Consider the following 27,199-nt stretch of genomic DNA (forward strand, 5'->3'; position numbering starts at 1 on the left):
ATTACTAGTAATGTTGATATAGTTGAAAATGAGGACCTCAGATCATTTATTCTAAAAGGTCCTGAATACAGAGAACTTCGGTCTTTCAATTGGCGACAGAACTTCATCTCTCTTTTGAATTTTATCGAAGATTATGCCAGAAGATGGGCTAAATATAAAAAGAACTTGATACATTGTCAGAATGAATTAAAAAGGATTAAAAGAGGAATATTATAATCCCGCATTAGACATATCAAAACGTACCATCTATCCTTCTGTGTTTAGTAAACCAGAAGTGGCAAAAGAATTAGATAGGTTACATGAGGAATATGTTTTGGTTCTGATTCGATACGCACGAGATTGTTCTGCGTATGATCAGTTTTTAAATCAAGGCAGGTTACTGCCAAACAACTTGATGGTGCAAGGGTTTCAACAATCTCGTTTAAAGTCAGCATTTCGCAAATTCTATGGTGGTTATAACAATCTAGTTTGTCAATACAACCTCTCATAGGGTCAAATGCTGTCTGACTTGTTTCATACCGATTGTTAGGCCGTTCTTGGCACACTGATGTTGACTAAGGATTATTCCGTTTACCTGATCAAGATATAGGGCTTACGGCGAGTGTGACCGGTGGACAGGATCATGCGGTCGATGCTTACTCCCCCTAGACACATGACCCCACCTCTGGTATTTCCAGGGGTCCGTGTTTGCCCAACTCTCTATTTTGTAATACTTATAGGAGTTATGAGATTGATTAATGTTCGTTATCTTCAACATTCATGCTAAACAAAATGGGTCACTGTGAATTGAAAAGTAACACCCAAATTGAAATTACACATGCATTAAGTACATTAATATATACATGAAATGATTAAAATAAAAAACTCGTTTGAGTTATTAGTATCCTGTATCCTATAATGAAATCGATAGATAGATAGATAGATAGGGATGCTTAATCCTTCTAAACACTTGATCACACCTCTGGTATATCCAGTGGTCCGTGTTTCTAGTAACCTTAATGTTTTATTTGAGATTGATCACTTGTTCGTTATCTTCACCTTTGATATATATTTACCCCATTGGATTTTTTTTCCATCAAATCTCCGAATTGTTAAAAAAGTTAGATTTTTTGCACAGCTAATGCAGCGTTCATCTCCTTGCTGGCTGCACAGAATGGCATTGGTGACGCAGATTCTTACAAGACGTGGGCAATGTCACAAATTCACTATATGGTTGGCGACAACAACAAGAACTTTAGCTATGTGATTGGTTATGGATCTAGTTATCCTTTGAGACCGCATCATAGAGGAAGGTAATGTAAACACATAAATAAGGCAAATTAGTAACTGCAACCTTGAATTCTTTTTTTTTTCAGCATAAAAATATTACACGTTTACGAAGGAAAAGTTATCAACTTATACGTTCAATCATAACTCTTACAGTATTGTAATTATGCATATTTTCATAGTTCCTGTTCGCCTGCGCCTGCACCTTGTAATTGGAATTCATTCGGAAGTAAAGACCCTAATCCCAACATCCTTTATGGCGCTCTGGTTGGTGGACCAGATCAAAATGATTCCTATGTTGATGAGAGAGACAACTTCAAAACAAATGAAGTGACGTGTGACTACAATGCCGGGTTTCAGTCCGCGGTAGCAGGTGAGGCTTGTCAGTTCAACGTATGTAGTGTTATAGAACGTTAGTAACTATAACGACACACTGAATGAATACATTATTTTCTTTTATTTTCAGGATTACTCCATTTCGCTCTAAATGGTGATCTTCCAGTTGCTCCAGCACGGAAATGTTAAAATAATTAATGCTGCACTGTTTATATCTTATTGATAATAAATGCAGCAAATAATTAGTGATATACTTTTTCTTATTTTTATATTATTTGAAGATATTTAAAAGAAAAAAATATTTACTCTTAGTGATGAATATCAGCGATCGACTGGTTTGTAAGTGAAAGGAAAGATCACGTGGTTTATTTTTGTAATCAACTGTATAAAAGTGGTCATGATTTTATCATTAAAATAAAGATTTATTACGAAATAAATATTATGAAAATGTGAAGATAACAAACAGTGATCAATCTCATAGTTCCTATAAGGAATACAAAATTAAGAGTTGGGCAAACACAGACCCCTGGATATACCAGGGGTGGGATCAGGTGCCTAGGAGAAGTAAGCATCCCCTGTCGACCGATCACACCCGCCGTGAGCCTTATATCTTAATCAGGTAAACGGAGTTATCTGTAGTCAAAATCAATGTGATAAGAACGGTCTAACAATCGGTATGAAATACGTCAGACAGCATTTGACTCAAGAACTGGTTGTATTGGCAAACTAGAGCGTTATAACGACCATAGCTTTTGTGAAATGTTGACTTTAAACGCCACTGTTAAAACCCCTGTAACACCAACTTGTTTTATCAGCAGCCTGCCTAGATTCAAAAACTGATCATACGCAGAACAAGCTCTTGTGTATCGAATCAGTTGAGAGAAATAAACACCATACGCATGTGATAAAACAAACTGATGGAGAAACTGAAATCACCCCGTTTGTCATAAAGTTGAGTTGTTAGTTTGTGGTTAGTGTGCCGTTAGCATCTATGTTCAATAAAATATCTGAAAACGAAACAGATGTGGAAATCTGTGGTGTCTTTTATTTCGAATTTACTGGAATATATCGAATCGACATATGAATGAAAATGATCATTGTTAATGGTTAAAGTGTCGTCGATATATCTAAATGTCGAGTTGAAGAGCTAGAGATTTTTTCTTCTAATGTAGAAGCTTTGGAATAAATTCTACCTCATAAGAATATAAAAACTGGTCAGCTATGAAAGGATTCGTGCTGATGGAAATTCCAATAGACTGTGGAAGACCTGATCAACCAAAAATAAGAAGATATTATCATTAAGGAACTCCGGCATCTTTTTAATATCAACTTCAGAGTACATGTGCGTAGAATCAGAATAACTGACCACTAGATACGAATATGTCCTTTTTTCGTTTTTGTTGAAGAAGCTACTGTCTATGATGTCAAAAAGCTTCGTCTTTAATTTATCGTAATGCTTAGTCGCGTAAAGTGTTAAAAAGTCATAAGTTTTGATGTTGTTGATTTGTGAAAAGTTTTGTGATTTCAAATTCATAGAAGTTCTTTAGAATTTTTTAGAATTCACATTGGATTTACATCACTTCCGGTATATAATGTCGCACAATACGTCTGGAGTTTCTCCTTCACAGCGGTTAATATTTTCGGGAGGAGGAAAGATAGAGGTTTGTTAGAACATTTATTGGATCCAGCGATGTATCTTTGTTTGTAAGGGTTTTGTGAAGTGTAAGATTTATGACACCTTTTTATGACGATCAATTTCTAGTAAATGTACACAGCCCTGGATTCGCATTTGGTGAAGGATCTCAACTTTTATTTTATTGAATCCCTTTTCCTGATTTTTAATTTTTTTTTACTGTGCTACAAGTTTATTGCCTGGAGTCCGTAGAAGACGAAGGTTTTTTTTCTGTGGGTGGTGTAGTTATGTAGTGCTATTTTGCAGTAGCAAAATCAGACACACACACACACGCGCGCGCGCAAAGTTTTGAAAATATTGTAAAATTACAGATTTATCGTCCCCGACTTTGTGCTGGCGAGTCCTGACTCTGTGTCAATATTCAGACCAGGTTTTGTGCAAATTAATCTTGCTGAAAAATGTATTGTGATTAAATTGCTTTTATAACATTGTTTTAGGTGCAAATGTATCAACTTTTAATCTATAAGTTACAGAGGTTTGGTTTTTCTTGCATGTAGTTTTTGTACTTATTAGCAAATAATTTTAAGAATTTCGTTTGTAACACATAATCTTATTGGGTGAACAACATTCATTATTTTTTAATAAAATAACTTGCTACTAAATGATTACGACACCATGAACGCTTAAAGTATTGTTTGAAATTGATCCCAAAACATGAACACTAATTTATTAATTGATAGATTGAATTGTAAGGAATAAATTGATTAGGGGAGGATAGGATAGGCTTAAGCATAACTGAATGCAGTGTGCACTTTTATAAATACATATAGTTAGAGGTCCGCAGTGAAACAATCGATGTCTCTGGAGACAGGGAAAGGAAAAGATTTTATCTATTTCATTAGAAGCAGTATGATTTTATGGAAGTAAGTAAATTCGTGATATAATCCATGTACATGGACTCCTCGATCAGATAAGCAGATGTCATTCACTCATGTCATTATCTATCTACATGTAGTATAACCCAAACAACTATTGACAATGTTCTCCACCAGTCGCCATATGTTGTTTCAGTATTTTAATGTATTCTGTGTGATAATGATTTCTGTGTTTGGCTAATAAAAGTGCATGTAGATCACAGCTTTTGTAAATAGCTTCGCAGTAAAACAACACATGTCCCTAGAAACTTGGGAAGGAAAATACTTTATCTTTTTAATCTATTTCATAAGAGTTCTTTTATTGAATTCATAAGAGTTCTTTTATTGAATTCATAACAGTTCTTTTATTGAATTAAGTAAAGGCTTGATATAATCGATGCACATGGATTCTGCGATCAGACAAGCAGATGGTATTCCTATGTGTTGTTGCCTACAAATAACTATAGTGTAACCCCAGCAACTTCTGTCAATGCTCTCCTCAAGAGTCGCCATGTGCTAATTCTGAAATTCTAAAGACTGATATGATTTTCCTTATATTAAAAGGCGTTGGTACCACAGGCAATTGCATCGCTTGGGGTCGAATTTACTATACAAAGAGTACTCTTTATATAGTAAATTCGACCCCAAGCGATGCAATTGCCTGTGGTTGGTACGTTAAAGAACCCTAAATGCCATGGCTGTAAGCGCTACGCATAGGTCTAAACGTATTGAAAGCTGATGCAGGCGCATTATCATTTCAGGGCCCACCGTTACCATACTAACCCCCAGTAGAAAGATGGGTTATTTGGGTAGAGTTCAAATGTCACAATGCGTAAGAAACAATCCGTTCAATTGCAACTCGAATAGCCCAATTCTTACTCAGGTGAGAACCGACGGAGCAGCTATCGTTTGGTACGCTCTGCTAGACGGTTTCAATATTTTATCAATGAAGTATCAATTAATTCTTGTAACATTTCGACCCTGATTTACTGTAAGGACCAGTAAATATCATTCACACTTTGAAACATTTCACAAGCATTAATTGATGCAGTTGGATGAATCACAGGCCTCTGAATTTTTATCAATAAGCCGTTATATGATTGATCAGAGTGATATATATATATATATATATATATATATATATATATATATATATATATACCACCTCTAATTATAAATACACATGTATTTATATATAGAGGGGGGGGGGTATATATCACTGATCAATCATTTAACACCTTATTGATAAAAATTCAGAGGCCTGTGGATGAATGTTGAAAACGCACGTAACTGTGATATTGCGCTCGTTCATATACGTGCCAATCATGCTTCAATTTCCAACTTAGCTATATAATGAAGGAGTTACTGAACTTGTATTACTGAATTTTGGCACTCGTTGGATTTGACAAATTCGCTCAACAGGTCAGCATCTGATACAAAGTCACCTACATGTAGACCTAATGTGGTTTACAATTTCTGCATTCATATGACAGAAATTTGTGAATGGAGCTGTTTAGGTGATACCTCATACATTCAGAGTTAATTCCCTGTACTGGTTGACTTCTGCTGAATTCCAAGACATGTTGTTATTCATGGCAACACTAAAGCGGCAAAAACTGCATTCAGCATGATATTGTACACTTCAAGTTCCCTACACTGATCTAAAATATTTCATAAAACTATATGTCATATCTCTTTGGCAAATTTATTGGGATTTCTGTGACACAAGTAAATTTGGGTTTATTCATATCAAATTAAACAAACCCAGTAACTTAGTACTGACACGCCAGGATGATTTGATGATTCAAGAATACCTATATTTCATTCCAAATTGACCCATTCTTATCTACTAAACAGAGACCTTCAGCCTGAACGTGTATCTTGTAACTCTCCATTACTATACATCACATTCTTTTAGAATGTAGTGAGTTTTCGCCCCTACGAAATAGACTTTTAATAATGTCCAATCAATTTAATGATATTAATCATAAATTTTTACAAAAAAGCGCTTTTTACAGCAAAATATGAATATTTTTATCATACAACAGCTTATATACATATATTTTGTTTTTACCTGTTTACATATTTTAAATAATTTTTTCGTGCCCGTCGGGTGGGACTTTAAATGGTGCCCCGTGTTAAGGATTACAACCGCCTTGGCAGTAAAAAATAGTTTCTTTCATTTTCGAATAAAAGTAAGCTCACTAGGAGCCATCAGGGAAACTCAAAACTGATCATATATCCTCTCCTTAACCGCCGTAGAATGGCAGAAATATTGTCCAAACGACATTAAACCCAAAACAATCAATTATCTGCCTCGCCCTACCCCATGATTTGAACAAACTTGTGCCTGCACTACCTGAGGATGCTTGCATGAATATCCATTGTTCTGATACTCTCGGGAAGTTTCCACCTATACATTGTCATGGAAAATTATATATGTGGCCGCATTCTACCCCCAGGGGCATTGATTTCAACAATTTAAATCTGTACTACCTAAGAATATTTGCTAATTAACACAACTAATCATACTCTTAAATGTACCTGTGTATATGGAAAAAAAAAGATTTATAGACTTCCTTTTCCTATCTATTCCGATGTGAAAATTTGATCCCTATTGTGACCCCTCCCTACCACTGGGGTTCACAAATTGAAGAAACTTATATCTGCACCTCCTGACGATGCTTGCATATCATTATAAATAATCATGGCCCTTTTGGCCTTGCGAAATTGATTATTTCAAGTTTTTCCCTATGCGTTCTCAAATAAAACTTTTTTGTTTTCTAACAACACAACACAGCACCACCACCCCCACCCCCCGTTTATTTTTAGCAAATTTGAATATACACCCACCGCCCAAGGATGTTTGAATATTAATATGAATTGTCAAGGTCCTGTTCTTCAGAAGAAAATTTGTATTTCCTATATACATGTACAATGTATCCCCCATGTGAAACTTACATCCTCTATTCCTTCACCCTATCCCTGGGTCATGATTTGACCAAGTCTGAATACACTCATTAACGAAGTTTTTACATTAGTTTTGTCTTTTCTGATAGAGTGGTTCTTAGGAAGATTATTGAAAGATTACACCATATTTTCACTATTCTTAATTATCTCCCCTTTACAAAGGATGTGACCCATCATTTAAATAGTTTTAACCCCCTGACTGTACTCAAGGGTGCTTTATAGCAAGATTATTTGAAATTGGTCAAGTGGTTCTAGAGAAGTTAACAAGAGGCCCATGGGCCTAGAATCGCTCTTCTGATACATTGTAGAACAGGAAAAAATTCTCACTAACCAAGATTTATCAATTAAGAAAGTTTGATGATGTTAAGTCAAATAGTACCTTAAAATTTAAATGTAACTGTCCAAACGTAGGTCACGGTGACCTACTTTTGGTCGACACACTGAAGACTTAAGATGCATCAACTGACAAGTCAAATAGCTATATATAGTATTCAAATATAGCCGTCAAATTCCAAAAGAAGGCCACAGTGTCCTTCTTTTTGGTCGACACACTCCAAAGACTCAAGATGCATCAACTGACAAAGTTTGATAATTGAAGTCAAATAGTATCTGAAATATTCAGATATAAACGTCAAATTCCAAAAGTAGGTCACAGTGACCTACTTTTTAGTCAACACACTCTGAAGACTCAACATGCATAAACTGACAAAGTTTGATAATTGTAAGTCAAATAGTATCTGAAATATTAAAATATAGCTGTCAAATTCCAAAAGTAGGTCACGATGACCTACTTTTTGGTCAACAAACTATGAAGACTCAAGATGCATCAAGTGACAAAATTTGATGATCCTAGCTTTCATAGTGTCCAAAATATGCACCTAAAATTGAAAATGTGAAATTTGAATGTCTGCAAAATTCAAAAAGTAGGTCACTGTGACCTACTTTTTTTTATAAATATGTTTTGAGGCCTCTAGACGCATCAACTTACAAGGTTTGATGATTCTAAACCTCTCGGTATCTGAAATAACAACCTAAAATTTATTCATGAATAATTAGCAATAAAATTCAGAAAGTAGGTCATGGTGACATACTTTTCACATGATACAGTTCATGGTCCCATGATCCATCAACTGACAACTTTTGATGATCATAGGCTCAAAAGTGTCCAAGATATGCATCAAAATCCATTTAATAATTACCTACAAAATTTAAAAAAATAGGTCACTATTACCTACTTTTGAGACATAATATTAGGTCCTAAGATGCATCAACTGACAAAATTTGATGATCCTAGTCCTTATACTAAGCAAAATATCAAAGTTTTAACAAAATAAAATTTAAGATCAACTTTGAAGTGACCTTGAGACCACACTCTTTGCCCCAGGATAATGCCTTGAACAATTTTTTTAATTTACAACCTATCCTCATCCTTATGCATAAGTTTGGTGATAATTTGTCCGGTGGTTCTTGAGAAGATTTTTTAGCAACCACTACTTTTGTTTGCATTTTCCTAATTACCTCCCCTTGTTAAAGGGTCAAAACCCTAGTTTTAGTACAAATGAAAGCCCTTGGGCCAAGGATACCCTGTGACAAATTTGACAAAAATTGGCCAAGGGGTTCTTGAGATATAGCCCTTTTCCAAAAAGTTGACGCACACCGCACACCGCAAGCCAGACACATGGCCATATGATTAGCTCTTTGAGCCTTCGGCTCAGAAGAGCTAAAAATGTGTAAAGTTTACAAAAGGATGGACAGACAGGCAGATCTACTTGTCTCAGATTCCTTGAACAATTCATAGGAAGTTTAATGTTCATGCCCCCGCCACTAAGTTTTCGGGGGGGGGGGGGGTATATATGTACATGTAGGTTTACCCTTGTCCGTCCTTCCGCGACAACCAGTTTTCCGGACTTTTTCTAAACGCCTTGAGATATTGAACTGATTGTTTGTAATCAGATGTATATTGATGAGTTACAGATCGATTTTGAGTTTTGTTCCAGTTCGTTGATTTTTTATAGAGTGGTATTCCTTTAACATATAAAATTTAGCATTACGACCAGTTTTCCGGACTTTATTTCTAAACACCTTGAGATACTGAATAGAGTTTTTGTAAGCAGATGTATATTATTGAGTTACATATCGAGCTTGAGTTTTGTTCCGGTTCGTTGATTTTTGATGTAGTTGTGCGACCAGATTTATTTTATTGCTGTTAAAACATATTTAAACGATTGTTGTTGAGTTCTTCATTGTACTAAATACGTGTAACATACAATCTGAATATCACATTCAACGCTATACTTCGATGGATTTCCTACATTTGACTTTACTGCAGGCGGGGGCATTCGTATTGTGTGGACACACCTAGTTTAAGATACGAGTTGTCTTTCCAATTTCGACCTTCACGGATAGCGCGGGTAATGAACAACTTTGTAATGGTGTTTATTTACAAGGTAATTGGACATTTTCATTGAGAGGATACAGATTAATTAGTTCTGATATTAATATCTTGAACGAGTCCATTGTCATTTTCACAACAATAGAAATTATGTTCCATACCGAAAACACGGTTTTACTAGCAATTCTTAACAAAAATACGCCCAGATCTAAGTGATGGAATTAGTACGACTCTGATCTATCGTTTTGATGTTTTTAAGAGCACATCAATTAATTGTAGGAATTTTGAAATTGCCAATTTACTTTTGGCCCGATGTTCGAAAAATCGAAAGTTTATATAAAAGGTGAAATATCATTCATCTCAAAGGCATGTGCTAGTGAATAAAATGTTCTATTTCCCTAGGCTGTTGAATCTCAGCCAATCGGGAAGCACGTAATTATTAGATTATATGATATTGAATATTATCTTAGTAAGTATTTGCATTAAAAGGACCGGGTTAAAGTACTCTTACAACCATTATTCTAAATAGAGTTATCTGAAGTTTGTTTTATGGCTTTAAATTTGTTTTTAAATATCAAAATATGAAGTTTATTCCAGACTGGATTAAATTCGATTATCCAATAATTGCTTTCTATTTGCATTGAATGTTTAAACATTAAGATATTGCTATAAAATTATTTAAATACTTGAGAGATATTGGTTTTTAAAAAAAAAAAAATTAGCTCTTGTTCCTTATACTATATACATGTAGTCTGCCTTCATAGGATGACATCTCTACGAGCACAGCAAGAAAACAAGATGTGCGTGTGAAACACCGATGTCCCCGTATGGCAGCAAAGTAATTATGGTACCAACGAAAGGTCATATCACAAGGAATACACAGGGAAACCCGAGCACTAAGCATTCAAAACTTGTGACTAAAGTTAAAGTTTTTGCGGATAAACAGACAGACAGACAGACCAAAAATGATCTACATTGTACCCCCGAATCTTCAATTATGGGGGCGTAAAAAGTCAAGAATAATTAGAAATTTACAAAACCTAAGAGCAAAACCTTTGGAGGAAATAACTCGCTTCTTTCTCGTAAACTAAAATGTGACCTGTAACTCGTCAATATAAAGAGATATATAAACCAAAAATCAGTTCATTATTTACAAGAACGGCAAAGATAGTCTAGAAATGAGTGAATAATTAGAAATGTTCAAAGTCTAAGAGCATTAACATTCATGGTGAAAATAGACCAATTCACAGAAAAGTAAAACTTGATCTGTAATTTTTCAACACAAAAAATATATACCAAATATTAGCTCATCTCAAGAAAACAGTGAATAGTTAGACATTTTCAAAGTGTAAGGGCAATGACTTTGATGAAAATAGGAGAATTAACATGAATTTCGATCTAGGTCAGTAACTAACCATTGAAATATAAAGTGACATTGTAAAAATCAGCTCTTATCTTGTAGCACAGAAAAAAACAAACAAACAAACAAAAAACAAAAAAACAAACAAAAAAACGAACAAACAAAAAAAAAAACAACCAAAAAACAAAAGACCAACAACAACAAAAAACAAAAAATACAACAACCAGTAACCAGTTAATAATAAGAAATTTTCAGAGTCTAAGAGCATTACATTTGGTGAAAATAGACCAATCCAGCAGAGAACACTGGTTTAGATCTGGAGAGTTTTATTGTATGACTCCTTGATTTTTATGACGAAGCGCCATTACCAGCTGACTTAACTGTCTTAACCTTGTTCCCAACAACTTCCTGTGATTTCTTTTTCCAGTCGAATGGGCGAAACTAACATACTTTAAAAACGACAATATAAGAATGGATTTTTAAGAGAGAAGTCGACATAAATATCTGACAAGTTGATATAATTATCTGACAGGTCGACATAATTATCTGAGAAGTGATGGCTGAGGTATGCCACTATACTTGTTTATACTGAACGTTTATTTCAAAACAACACGGTACAGTTTAAAGAATTTAAAATGGTAGAAGAACGCATGGGTATTTACAATTTTTGAAAATAAAATCTGGGATTTGATCTGATCAAACGTATGATCTTCAGAAAAGATTTTCAAATGAATAAAAGTGTTATTATTGTACTTCTGAGAAAACAATAAATACTCAATGAATGATGCGATATATCTCTTTATTTACTTACATTATCCATACCCTCTGATAACGTATCCGATATAAACATAATTTTTTTAAATGCGAGGAACTAAGTATCCCATGACCGGTCGATTTTTCTTTGATCTTTAGGAAGGTATATATATATATATATATATATATATATATATATATATATATATATATATAATCATATATATATATATATATATATATATATATATATATATATATATATATATATATAATCATATATATCATACTATCAAAAGTATGGCGGTATTCATAATACCACATACATAAATGTATGCGATATCGAACTACTAATATCCTACCGTTTCACAAAGGAGGTACATGTAGGAGGAGCCATGCAAATGAGACGAAGACAGGATTCAACATTTAATCAAGATAGAGTTTGCAGAATTCTTTCACAAGACATTAAATAAATAAATAATAAAATCACAATTTCCATAGTGTTGAGTAAATCACGTGTTGCAAATGGAATCTTTTTATTAGTGGATGCCCAAAAAAAATAATTTTTTTTTGTAAAGCATAGACGACCCCAGGGTACAAAATTGAAAAGAGTTATACACATGTATCATTTAATTGATAGTAGTGCCAAACCAATTCAAGATATTGAGCAAACAATATATTCCTATGTCCAAAGTGGATTGACCACGTGACATAAAAATCAATAGGGGTCATCTACCTACAAGTATGTTCTTCCAGTGTACCAAGTTTGGTGTCAGTCAAGCAAATGATTCTTAAAAAATAGGAGACAATATATTACTATGTCCAGTTGTTTTACCCTTGACCTTAAACCATGTGACTTCAAAATCAATAATTCCGTGAGAATCCGGGTTAGAATAGGTCCTCAGTACCCCCTTGCTTGTCGTAGAAGGCGACTAAATTGGGCGGTCCTTCGGATGAGACCGCAAAAATTGAGGTCCCGTGTCACAGCAGGTGTGGCATGCTCTGCTCAAAGGCCATAAGCACCGAGCATTGGACAAAATTTTACAGCCCTTCACCGGCAGTGGTGACGTCTCCATATGAGCGAAATATTCTCGAGAGGGATGTTAAACAATATTCAATCAATCAATCAATCAAAATCAATAGGGGTAATTTACTCTTCACAATGTACCAATGTACCAAGTTTAATGCCTGTCAAGGAAAGGGTTCTTATTGAGCGAAAATTATCTTCCTATGTCCAGAGGAGATTGAACCTTGACCTTTTAACCTCAAAATCAATGGGGGTCCTCTTCTACTCATAACCAACCCACATATGAAATATCGTTACGATCAAGTGAACGGTTCTCGAGATATTAAGCGGATACCATATGGTCTACAGACCGACCAACAGGTGTAAAGCCACTCATCTTTGAAGGGGGGGGGGGGTACAAAAAAACAATAACCAAATATGGGAAGGGGTCAGTGACAAGGTCATAGGATAAATTAGTTACATGATTGTCAGCTCAATAATGTATACAAAATATCGTTTCGTCATTACACACTCTGGAGGCTCCGGCTCGTGTGCAATTTGTATACATCATCTCGTGTCGTCATGTGACTATAACAGATATAGTCTCCTCCCTTGACATAATGCAGAATACAATTTCCTTCGTTTAAAAACTGTATTGTGAATAGACAAATTTCCGAACAAATCCTGAGGAAAATATTAATTCATCTATCGTCGATACATTTTCAACTGTTTTCTCTGTGATACCCTTTCAAGCTCCGATGTGTTAATTTCCCCACAACTTACAACAGAATGTAATTTTCTCTGTACATTCAAAGGTATGTGTGCAGGGACTATGGGAATTTACAGGGATTGATATGTATATTTCAATTTCCATTAGGCAGTATTTTGATATGTCGATTAGGAATTACTGTCTAGTTTGTTGGGTATATGAGGTGATTAATGTCGATTAGGAATTACTGTCTAGTTTGTTGGGTATATGAAGTGATTAGGAATTACTGTCTAGTTTGTTGGGTATATGAGGTGATTAGGAATTACCGTCTAGTTTGTTGGGTATATGAAGTGATTAGGAATTACTGTCTAGTTTGTTGGGTATATGAGGTGATTAGGAATTACTGTCTAGTTTGTTGGGTATATGAGGTGATTAGGAATTACTGTCTAGTTTGTTGGGTATATGAGGTGATTAATGTCGATTAGGAATTACTGTCTAGTTTGTTGGGTATATGAGGTGATTGATGTCGATTAGCAATTACTGTCTAGGTTGTTGAGTATATGAGGTGATTAGCAATTACTGTCTAGTTTGTTGGGTATATGAGGTGATTAGGAATTACTGTCTAGTTTGTTGGGTATATGAGGTGATTAGGAATTACTGTCTAGTTTGTTGGGTATATGAGGTGATTAGGAATTACTGTCTAGTTTGTTGGGTATATGAGGTGATTAGGAATTACTGTCTAGTTTATTGGGTATATGCGGTGATTGATGTCGATTATGAATTACTGTCTAGTTTGTTGGGTATATGAGGTGATTGATGTCGATTAGGAATTACTGTCTAGTTTGTTGAGTATATGAGGTGATTAGGAATTACTGTCTAGTTTGTTGGGTATATGAGGTGATTGACGTCGATTAGGAATTACTGTCTAGTTTGTTGGGTATATGAGGTGATTAGGAATTACTGTCTAGTTTGTTGGGTATATGAGGTGATTGACGTCGATTAGGAATTACTGTCTAGTTTGTTGGGTATATGAGGTGATTAGGAATTACTGTCTAGTTTGTTGAGTATATGAGGTGATTAGGAATTACTGCCTAGTTTGTTGGGTATATGAGGTGATTAATGTCGATTAGGAATTACTGTCTAGTTTGTTGGGTATATGAGGTGATTAGGAATTACTGTCTAGTTTGTTGGGTATATGAGGTGATTAGGAATTACTGTCTAGTTTGTTGAGTATATGAGGTGATTAGGAATTACTGCCTAGTTTGTTGGGTATATGAGGTGATTAATGTCGATTAGGAATTACTGCCTAGTTTGTTGGGTATATGAGGTGATTGATGTCGATTAGGAATTACTGTCTAGTTTGTTGGGTATATGAGGTGATTGATGTCGATTAGCAATTACTGTTTAGTTTGTTGGGTATATAGTTTGTTGGGTATATGAGGTGATTGATGTCGATTAGCAATTACTGTCTAGTTTGTTGGGTATATGAGGTGATTAGGAATTACTGTCTAGTTTGTTGAGTATATGAGGTGATTAGGAATTACTGTCTAGTTTGTTGGGTATATGAGGTGATTAGGAATTACTGCCTAGTTTGTTGAGTATATGAGGTGATTAGGAATTACTGTCTAGTTTGTTGGGTATATGAGGTGATTGATGTCGATTAGGAATTACTGTCTAGGTTGTTGGGTATATGAGGTGATTAGGAATTACCGTCTAGTTTGTTGGGTAAATGAGGTGATTAATGTCGGTTAGGAATTACTGTCTAGTTGTATATGAGCATATGAGGTGATTAATGGAAAACGTCGTTAACCACTTCTCATACACGACAAACTAAACAATGATTCATTATATATAATTTACAAAATGCATACGTTTATATCGTACATGGGAAATCTAGTTTGAAAAATATCTATCATTTTTTGTACATTGAACAGGTTATTTACTAATTAAATGAAAGTATATACGTAAGTCTATATCGCTTTATAACGTACAGATATGTATCTTGACAAGAAAAATGATCAGGAATTAGTGTGGGGTTTAATGTACGATACACGGAACTGGCTACACACGCTAAAAACGCATCGTTAAAAACTCATGACTATAAACCGAAATCCACGCACCCTTGATCTACCCAAAGGCCAATCAACAACTGTACCATGAAATTGGTTTGAATTAGTCCACAGCTGATTGAATATGAAAATTAAAAATAAATGTCTAGTAAGCAATTCGGGATTCGTAGCTGATAAACAGACGTGACCAATTTGCAACATTAGCCATATTTTGTTGGTATATATTATACATTTTTTCCATCTAAATCGACCATGCCACTTAAAAATGACACGACTCAGGGTGCGGTGTTTACATGTTGATTTCATTCGACATTTAATGACGTAGACAACCAGCTACTATACATATAGGGGTACCGTACTGAAATTTACCACATGAGATGTGAGACTTCGATTGAATTCAAATGTTAATTTTCTCTGAACAACATTAAGTAGTAACTTTTAGATCGGTTTATTCGAGCGAACCAAGTACAGTGGTTCTTCATTTTAACAAACTCGGCACCCGCAACAAGATGTTCTTGTAAGTATTCCTTAATACAGATTCGTATAGATTTTAGAGATTCATTTTGTTCTGAAATATGTGTTTACAATTTCTTGAAAGAAATGTTTCCTTCGGTTTATTAAGTCATACGTGACGAAGTTTGATAAGGTTTGAAAACAATACTAGTATTTGAATTAAGAGGAAGCAAAATTTGAAATATGGCAACCCGTTAATAGAATGACAATATTGTAAATACATGTTTATTGTACTTCAAACTTAAAATGGACCCTATACGCTGAAGCAGTCTAGAGAATTAACAGGTTATTTTTTGCATTGTTTTACACGAGGGTATGAACTGCGATGCTTCAGGCCGGAATACTTCATGAAGCGCGTTAAAGCATAGGCAAACCTGTGTCAGTTCATATTCTCATGTACATGTATTTTCAAATCTTTTATTCATATTCTTTCTTCATTTCTGTGGGAATCCCCATCCGTCACAATAGATGAACGGTATTTATCAAGTAGTTCTGTATTAATAATCGCAACTTTTACAACTACAGTGCATTCATGAGGAAATATTTACATTTTCAATGTTTCTACCCCCGGTATCTCTACCGACTGAAATGATAAGCATTTCCTCACGAAGTGAACATTTAGCGTATGTAAATGTCTACTATTACAAGTTCTAAGGATACCAAAGTCATAAACATCGGAAATGTAGATATACTTTAATATCTATAAAAAATATGGAATCGCAAACAAACGATATTTATTAAATTTTCAGTATTGACAATAGACGTGGGTATGGACTCCGACGCTTCGCACAGGCATACTTCATTATACGCGATAAAACTAGCATTTCATGAAAACTATGCATGCGTGAAGAGTTGCAGTTCACATCTTGATGTATTTTCAAAACTGAAATCTACTTTGATATTTACATTCTCTTTTCATTTCTGTTGGAATCAGAAGTGAATTAGATGTACTACATGTATATTCATTACAATTTGCATAGATTTTAAAAGTAAAAAAACAATAGAGATGTAACTAGCGCACTTTGTCCATAGGTATGAAAGTTATATGTATAATTTGATATTTCATTTTTGAAATATTGAAACGTTTCATTGAACTGGATCTTTGTAAGTACTGAACCGATCAAGCAAATGATGAAGCATTTTCTGTGACAGGTTTAGTCTGGCCATCGTCTGGGTCCTCACAGCCGCCTGTACCTCTGCTTATACCGTCTCTATACAGACAAAATCTGACTGGTGGCAGGGGTCTGTGCATTATTTCAATGGTTACTGCGAGCTTCAGATAGATAAAACATATAATAAAGAACAGGTGACCGTGGAAATGAGACTGGACACACCAACCAACGACCTACAGGTAATTAATCAACAAACATACTAACTAATATACGACGATATACAGTTAATTGATAAACAACCATACTAATTAATATAACAATCAATCAATTGATTAAATTATGAGCGAATCCGTAAAAACCAAGTTACAGATTTATAATATCATTTGTATGTGTGCTATTGCTGAATGTGTATATATACCGGTATAATAATGTAAACGTGTATATACCGGTATTATAATGTAGACGTGTATATACCAGTATTATAATGTTGACGTGTATATACCGTTATTGTAATGTAGACGTGTATATACCGGTATTATAATGTTGATATGTATATACCGGTATTATAATGTAGATGTGTATATACCGTTATTGTAATGTAGACGTATATATACCGTTATTATTATGTAGACGTGTACATGTATATACCGTTATTATAATGTAGACGTGTATATACCGTTATTATAATGTAGACGTGTATATACCGGTATTATAATGTAGACGTGTATATACCGGTATTATAATATACACGTGTATATACCGGTATTATAATGTAGACGTGTATATACCGGTATTATAATGTAGACGTGTATATACCGGTATTATAATGTAGACGTGTATATACCGACATTATAATGTAGACGTGTATATACCGATATTATTATTTTTGATGTGTATATACCGTTATTATAATGTACACGTGTATATACCGTTATTATAATGTAGACGTGTATATACCGTTATTGTAATGTAGACGTGTATACACCGGTATTATAATGTAGACGTGTATATACCGTTATTGTAATGTAGACGTGTATATACCGGTATTATAATGTAGACGTGTATATACCGGTATTATAATGTAGACGTGTATATACTGTTATTGTAATGTAAACGTGTATATACCGTTATTGTAATATAGACGTGTATATACCGGTATTATAATGTAGACGTGTATATACCGGTATTATAATGTAGACGTGTATATACCGGTAATATAATGTAGACGTATATATACCGTTATTGTAACGTAGACGTGTATACACCGGTATTATAATGTAGACGTGTATATACCGTTATTGTAATGTAGATGTGTATATACCGGTATTATAATGTAGACGTGTATATACCGTTATTGTAATGTAGACGTGTATATACTGTTATTGTAATGTAAACGTGTATATACCGTTATTGTAATGTAGACGTGTATATACCGTTATTATAATGTAGATGTATATATACCGGTATTATAATGTAGACGTATATATACCGGTATTATAATGTACACGTATATATACCGGTAATGTAATGTAGACGTGTGTATACCGGTTTTATAATGTAGACGTGTGTATACCGGTATTATAATGTAGACGTGTGTATACCGGTATTATAATGTAGACGTGTATATACCGTTATTGTAATGTAGACGTGTATATACCGGTATTATAATGTAGACGTGTATATACCGGTATTATAATGTAGACGTGTATATACTGTTATTGTAATGTAAACGTGTATACACCGTTATTGTAATGTAGACGTGTATATACCGTTATTATAATGTAGATGTGTATATACCGGTATTATAATGTAGACGTATATATACCGGTATTATAATGTACACGTATATATACCGGTAATGTAATGTAGACGTGTGTATACCGGTATTATAATGTAGACGTGTGTATACCGGTATTATAATGTAGACGTGTATATACCGTTATTATAATGTAGACGTGTATATACCGGTATTATAATGTAAACGTGTATATACCGGTATTATAATGTAGACGTGTATATACCGGTATTATAATGTAGACGTGTATATACCGGTATTATAATGTAGACGTGTATATACCGGTATTATAATGTAGACGTGTATATACCGGTATTATAATGTAGACGTGTATATACCGGTATTATAATGTAGACGTGTATATACCGTTATTATAATGTAGACGTGTATATACCGGTATTATAATGTAGATATGGAAGCTAGCCATGGATAGGAAAAATACTGACGGAACAGTGTACTGGCTGTACAATCCCGAATACATGCACGCGGGAGTAGAGACAGTCGATTTTATCCTTAAGTACAGTGAAAACAACATTCCTTCTGGAGTATGTATAACTAATCTTCCATCCCCTGACCAATCAACAACAACAACGTCAACAACAACATCATCAACAAGTACAAGTTCTCCCACTACCTCCGCCACAACTACAACTCCCTCAACTACAACTCCCTCAACTGCAGGAACCGAAACGACACAATCTCCTGGAAATGGAGTGTATGAAGTCCCTGTTGTTAAGGTGGAGGGTCCATGGGGTGGCGGTTCTTCTTGGGGGTTCAAGGCGAAGTGTAGCTTTGAAGTAACCAGTTCCTGGCCGACTGGAACATTTCTGGTCGATCTGAATCTAAACCAGGAAACGTCCAATCTACAGGTAAGGACATAAAAGGTCACTGTTAGATTATATAACCAACTTTTCATTGGGTCAAATGCTGTGCATACAGATTGTTCGGCCATTCTTGGCAAACTGATTTTGACTAAGGATTACTCCGTTTACCTGATCAAGATATAGGGCTCATGGCGGGTGTGACCGGTCAACAAGGGGATGCATACTCCTTCTAGGCACCTGATTCCACTTCTGGTATATCCAGGGGTCCGTGTTTGCCAAGTCTCTATTTTGTATTGCTTATAGGAGTTATGAGATTGGTCAGTGTTCGTTATCTTCAACTTTCATATTTGTAGTCTATCTTGTTCTTGATGTAAGTACATATGTATAAGAAAGTGATGAAAGTGTATTGTGTCTTGTTTAATGTCCCTCTTGAGAATTTTTCACTCATATGGAGACGTCACCAATACCGGTGAAGGGCTTCAAATTTAGGCCTATGTTGGGCGCTTACGGTCATTGAGCGTGCCCCACCTACTGCGACATGGGACATCCGTTTTTAAGGTAATCTCCGAGGACCCGTGACATTCACACCTGATGCCGATCGATTGACGATATTTACTTATATTACATTATGATTATTGCAGAGATCAAATGACTCCTTTGTCCATTATACTCCGATATATACTGATAATTATTAATCAAAAGATTACCAGAACAGTATTATATTAAACTTTCACAAGAAAAATAAATATACGGTTCTTTGAATGTAATACTTATTGAGGTCATGTCGGTTTCATGTCTTCGTCCAGAGTAGACGTTGTGTAATGTCCTAAAACAGCTGTTAACGTAGACCTCTTTTATTGCTTCTCCGCGACCCTACCTACTGTTTTTACACTTAATATTTTCCTAATACAACAGTTTACTTCTCCATTTAGATTTTAGAAACAAATAACTCAAGGGGCGATCTATCAATCTTACAGGGATATACACATATAAAACAAATATATAATTGTAGGATCATTTCAATTAATTCACATACTCCTCAATTGTAGAAATAATGACTGTTTAACCTTTTAAAATATCAAGTGTATAAATATAAATCCATAACCATAAAATAAATTCAAATGAACTATGGACTGGATACAATTAGTAGGTAAGACAGAACATGAAAGCTTAAATTACAAACACTACTAGAAGATTTCCTTCAAAAATAATTCTTAATAGTTTTTGATTCGATGCACACTATAACATTTTCTAAAAGCATGATCCATATACGAAATTTTCTTTAGATTCTTGGTCTATTATTCCGACATTTAAACAAAACAAAAATAAACGTTCCCTCAACTAAAATGTAAAAAGTCACGATAAAAACATAATTAGAATACATTGATTTGAGTTAATTTAGCGAGTTCCGTGATATAGATGCATGTAGAGGAAATAAAAAATATCTAAAAGTACACAATTTAGTAATATTTACCGATTGCGTACCAAATACGTCAAACTCTATGTATGCATGCAGAGGACTTTTAAAAATTCTAAAGGTACACATTATAGCAAGATTTACCGATTGTGTACCAAATATGCCAAACTTTTATATATGTATTTTGTAGATATGGAAAATGGATGTATTAAACAACATTAATAATGGGGTTCTGTACAAACTAGCTAATAAATATTGGGTCTCGCCGGGCTCGTTTGAATTCAGCTTTATAGTAAGTTACACTGGCGATCAAAACAGCTACCCGAGAGGTTCATGCCTAAGTAACATTCCCCAAACCGGATCAACGTCAACTACATCATCAACAACATCAACATCGCAAAGTACAACAACAACATCAACATCGCAAAGCACAATAACCACAACAAGCGGATCAACAACATCAACACCGAGCACGACTGAAACACCCAGCACAATAGCGACATCTGGCGCTACCAGCACACAATCGCCCTCTAATACAGCGCACAACTACGGCCTCATTCTAGAGAAGTCCATCCTATTCTACGAGGCCCAGCAGTCGGGGGATCTGCTCCCTAGCCACCGTATTGATTGGCGGGGAGACTCGGCTCTTGGGGATTCCGGAATTTACGGGGAGGATCTAACTGGTGGATGGTATGATGGTAGGTAAATGATTAAACAATGTGATATTGAAAATATCATACATTTGCGCATCTTCTCCTTTCCATCATTATGAATGAATTGAGTTCAGAGCAACATGAATATAGCAGAAATCACCTTCATGACAAACCTCGTTACATTCATAGTTGAGTTTTAGGTTAGTAAATGTGGTTATTTATGTTACATGTTTATTATTAGATACAGATTGATTGATTAAATATTGTTTAACGTCCCTCTCGAGAATCTTTCACTCATATGGAGACGTCACCACTGCCGGTGAAGGGCTGCAAAATTTAGGCCTATGCTCGGCGCTTACGGCCTTTGAGCAGGGAGGGATCTTATCGCGCCCCACCTGCTGTGATACGGGGCCTCGGTTTTTGCGGTCTCGTCCGAAGGAGCGCCCCATTTAGTCGCCTCTTACGACAAGCAAGGGGTACTGAGGACCTATTCTAACGCGGATCCCCACGGGATTATTAGATACCGATAATACTAAGAACAGAAATCTGTTATAATTTTTATAAAACCTGTCTATGAGAAAAAGAGGTATAAAAACAGATGTATCAACTTTTTTACAGCCGGTGATGGGGTGAAATTTAATTTGCCTATGTCTGCGTCAGTGGTTAACCTGGCCGTGGGGTTGATCAGATGGGGAGATGCTTACCAGGCCTCACAGCAGCTGCAGCACATTTACAACTCTTTAAAATGGCCTCTTGACTACTTTCTGAAATGCTGGCGAAATGACACCCATATCTACTATGCGCAGGTAAATACTTATATATGTACATGTACACTCTATCTTCATTGGATTGATTTCCAGTAAAGCTCGACATACATAAAGTATGTCATTTCTTATTTCATAATATTGAGAAATAAGTGAATGCTATTTAAGTACATATGAATATAATTATAAAAAAAAAATAACGAAGTATTTTCAATGAATTATATCAGTACTCATTTCATAATACCCGGTATTGAGAATATGAATATGATGATTGACGTATTTCTAATGGATTGTGAAATTGCACATTTCATGATATTGAGAAATTAAGATATGCTATTTTGGTATAGGGGTATGATGGCGTTTTTATAATGGATTATGATTGAAGGTTGGTAATGGTGATGTTGACCACTCTTACTGGACTCGTCCGGAGGACATGACTATGTCCAGGCCTCCATACTTTCTCAACACCACTAAGAGAGGAAGTGACGTAGCAGGGGGTACTGCAGCAGCTTTGGCGGCAGGTTCCATCGCCTTCGTGAACAAAGGTAAGTTCACAAAGGGAGCTATGAAGTAAACTAAACGGTTATGTCACTGAATACATGTACAGTGGCGTAGCTTCCATTGAGGCAACCGAGGCAGCTGCCTCGGTAAAAAAAAAACCACCTTTTACGTTGTTAAAATGTCGATAGACCCCCTGCCTCGGTAATATTCGAACCCAAGCTACGCCTATGATGTAGATGATTACTAACATTTTTTCTGTTTTTATGGTAGATCCTTCATATTCATCTACACTATTGGCGAGTGCTGAGAATCTCTATGCATTTGCAAAGGCACATCCAGGAACATATAACAATGATATACCAGAGGGAGCAAAATTTTATCGGTAATGTAGATACACATTGCTACTAAACAGTCTAGTTGTAACCAAAGACACTCAAACACGGACACAAGGCTTAATTTTACCGGTTAATTTCCAGATCATCGGAGTACAAAGATGAGATGTGTGTTAGTGCCGCTCTCCTTTACAAGGCCACGGACAAGCAGGACTATCTCAATGACGCTATTGGTTTCTACAATAGCTATGATCATAGTGGCTGGGCCTATGACTGGGATGATAAAACTATGCTCTGTGACGTAAGAAATGTGAAATATTTGTACACGTAAATGTAGACAGACTAAGGATGACTTCGTTATACCAGTCTGATATGAAGCCTGGTAAACTCATTTCTATACATTTTCTGGATTTTTTTATCACTCATGCAAGAGAACAATAGGATATAACCAAATTAAGCGAGGATTTTAATATTTTAGGTTCTTCTCTACGAAATTACACAAGACACAACATATAAGACTGCTGTTGAAAATTTCATCACTTCTTATAGACCAGGTGGCTCTGTGTCCTACACGCCGTGTGGACTCGCCTGGAGACTGGAATGGGGGCCACTGAGATACTCTGGTGAGCGTTTGATAGCAGAGATTTACCATTTGCAAACTCAATGCAAGCATCATATATTATAGTACAGTATTATCATCTTTTACTTCAGCAAACGCAGCCTTTATTGCACTTCTGGCAGCGGACGTGGGGATTGGGAACGCAGTAACATATAAGGAGTGGGCAATGTCACAAATTCACTATATGCTAGGCGATAACGGCAATGATTTCAGCTACGTTGTCGGCTACGGTACCAATTTCCCATTGAGACCACATCACCGTTCCAGGTATAATATTCACAATTGTAAGCTCAATCTTTCTCTCCTCTCTCTCTCTCTCTCTCTCTCTCCGGCTCTCTCTTTACATCTTTCTCTCTACAAGACCTATTTCTATTCGTTACAGTTCTTGCGATTCAGACAGTATTTGTGATTGGAATGACTTCAACAGAGACGGTCCCAATCCGCACGTGCTTGAAGGCGCTCTTGTCGGTGGTCCCGGAGTGAACGATTACTACGAGGACGAGAGAGACAATTATAAGACCAACGAAGTGGCGTGCGATTATAATGCAGGTTTCCAGTCTGCCGTGGCCGGTGAGAATATCTTTTTTGAACTTATTGCATTTTATAAATGAATTTACACAAGGATTGAACACACGTTCTAACAACTTACGAAGTTCTCACCTTTTCTATAGCAACCATAACCATTAATGATAATCATAATTCAATGTATAACGAAAGAATAATGAACAATGTTTAAGGATTTAAATCACAATAAATGTTTATTGTTAAAAAGGATGAAAGTGAAGTGGATCAAATTCACATCACTGGTAAATGATTAGAAGCTGACCATTTAGACATGAAACTTTTTGAAGAGTTATATGCCCTTCATAAATATAAGAAGAATCTAATTTTCTAAAAATATGTGCGGTAAATCATAAATTTTACTTCATATTTTCATTTGTATGACAATACAATATTTTTAAAAATATTTTGATAAAACATGCTGTTCCCATAGACTTCAATATAAATTCAAGGCGAAATAAATCAAGCAGTAATCAAACTTTTGAAAATTCCCATGGTTGATTATCTTTATTTGATGATCCCTTCAAAATTATACCATGACTACAAAAATCCTCCCATCCATTTACTAGATATGAAATATGGTCGTTATACATTGAATAGCTTAAGGAGGAATAACACATCGTCGTAATGGCCGACTTCCTTTTGAAACATGAATTAAAATATAATTATAAGTAATACCTGTATATTTCTTTTAAATTCCAATTGCCTAGCTGGGTACTTCAGTAGGTTAACGTGCAGACTACTCATCTGTAGGACGTGCTTTCATGTCTAGCAGGGGTTTTACTGGGAGGGGGGGGTTCCAAATTATTTTGTACTAAAACTGCATTTTTATACTAAATAAAGTAAATTTCAAAGTTTTCAATTTTCAAAACATTATTGTTCCAGATTATTTTCCAGCTTTATCAGATATCTCAGATGTGTTATTCCTCCTTAAAGTTTAGATGATTTCCATCCTTGCAACTCTACATGAAATAGATTACGATATATGCAATGATTTATCACACAATGTGGTTTTCTTTCCTTTCGTGAACAATCTACATTCCTCCTTACTGACATTGAATACGTGAAACTACGTTCATTTGGCAAACAATTAATGTAGCTTCATCACATATTCATAAACTTAAACTAATTATTGAGCAGCAATAGCAGGAACTCTATCGTAATGTACATGTATGATGAGCAATTTTACTTTTTATTTTCAGGTCTTCTTCATTTCGCTGTAAACGGTAACTTGCCTGCCGCTCCATCACCGTGGTGTTGAATGAAAACGTCTTAATTTTCCCCAACAAATATAAGTATACGTCAAATATCATATAATTAGAACATTGATTTTACTTTTCTAGCAATGCCTCATTTTCATAAGCATCACTTTTTTTGTTTGGTTTATTTTATTTACTTGTATCATTAACGCATATTCATTTAGGCTATGTAATTTTTGTATCTTTTAGAGATCGCATACACGAAAAATAAATGTGCATTTAGACACACAGTTCATAATTAAGGAATCAGTGGGTGAACTGTTTTTATTGGGTCATGTAAGATGAATCTGCTTTGTTTTAACGTCAAGTATCGCTATATTTCTGAATATATATATCAAATTGTGGTATGCTTTTTTATATGTACATTTGAAATAAAATGTGGATCTCTAAATATTCGTTACTTTTTGCAATTTGGAGAAATATTCACATGCATTTGATTTGTGGTGATGATGTTTATTTTGATACAAACATTTGGCATAACCATGATACAGGGTTAAAGGTCAAAACCATGATACAGGGTCACAAGGTCAAAACCGTGATACAGGGTACAAGGTCAAAACCATGATACAGGGTCACAAGGTGAAAACCATTGTATGCAAGGCCTTGTCATAAAAATCTGTTGTTTGTGAAACACTGATGTCCCCAGCAAAGTAATCCCCCAAGGTCTTGTCAAAAAGAAATATACATGGGAAATACGAAAGCCCTTTCAGTAACCATTCAAAAATTATGACCTAGGTTAAAGTTTGTCAAAAGCAAGTCAAACTCCAAGGTGAAGGTCACAAGGTTAACATTTCTGGTACCAATAAATTCTGAAATGTCTTGTCACAAGATATAGCCCTATCACCATCCATTCAAACGTTATGGGCAAAGTTTTTGTGGACAAAGATAGTCGGACAGACCAAAAAAACCCATATGTCCCCGAATCTCTGATTACGGGAGCATCAATATAAAAGCCCTATATTAAACAGTTCAAAAGATATTGGCTAGCTTAACTTTTCTTAAGAGTATTCAAAATCCAAGGTAAAGATTTCAAGGTCAAAAACTTTGGTACCAAATAGAAAGGTCTAGTCACAAAGAATGCATACATGAAATATGCATCACTCAATATTCAAACGTTATGAGCAAGGTTAAGATTTCGGATACAGTTTTGAAATTTTGGTCAAACTCCAAGGTCAAATTTACAAGATCAAATACAATTTCTTGCCATAAGGAATCTATATGAAATAATAGTTCAGGTGATATTGCCCATCTTACGTTTTCTTATTAAAGGTAGGTCAAACTTATAGGTCAAGGTGAAAAAACTTTGATACCAACAGAAAGGTCTTGTCACAAGGAATACGCATATGAAATATGAGTGCCACATCACTCGCAATTCAAAAGTTACCAAGGTTCAAGTTCCAGATAGACAGATGGGGCAAAACAATACCACCCCCAGAGTAAC

General features: G+C 35.1%; 1 protein-coding gene across 1 annotated transcript in view; it reads left to right on the plus strand.

The window, feature by feature from the left end:
- LOC125650231 (uncharacterized) overlaps window positions 1-26,147 on the plus strand; it is a 40,766-nt gene extending 14,619 nt beyond the window's left edge. Inside the window, exons 10-25 of the mRNA XM_056166065.1 lie at window positions 1,118-1,292; window positions 1,449-1,639; window positions 1,733-1,786; window positions 4,911-5,061; window positions 17,074-17,272; window positions 19,239-19,697; window positions 21,260-21,398; window positions 21,609-21,767; window positions 22,341-22,528; window positions 22,872-23,031; window positions 23,258-23,369; window positions 23,464-23,620; window positions 23,798-23,942; window positions 24,031-24,205; window positions 24,321-24,508; window positions 25,702-26,147. Coding sequence (XP_056022040.1) covers window positions 1,118-1,292; window positions 1,449-1,639; window positions 1,733-1,786; window positions 4,911-5,061; window positions 17,074-17,272; window positions 19,239-19,697; window positions 21,260-21,398; window positions 21,609-21,767; window positions 22,341-22,528; window positions 22,872-23,031; window positions 23,258-23,369; window positions 23,464-23,620; window positions 23,798-23,942; window positions 24,031-24,205; window positions 24,321-24,508; window positions 25,702-25,760 — 2,711 coding nt within the window. The 3' untranslated portion in view covers window positions 25,761-26,147. The remainder of the gene's footprint in view (window positions 1-1,117; window positions 1,293-1,448; window positions 1,640-1,732; window positions 1,787-4,910; window positions 5,062-17,073; window positions 17,273-19,238; window positions 19,698-21,259; window positions 21,399-21,608; window positions 21,768-22,340; window positions 22,529-22,871; window positions 23,032-23,257; window positions 23,370-23,463; window positions 23,621-23,797; window positions 23,943-24,030; window positions 24,206-24,320; window positions 24,509-25,701) is intronic.
- The last annotated feature ends 1,052 nt before the right edge of the window (window positions 26,148-27,199 follow it).

Source organism: Ostrea edulis, chromosome 5, assembly GCF_947568905.1.
Source record: "Ostrea edulis chromosome 5, xbOstEdul1.1, whole genome shotgun sequence".
Lineage (NCBI taxonomy): Eukaryota > Metazoa > Mollusca > Bivalvia > Ostreida > Ostreidae > Ostrea > Ostrea edulis.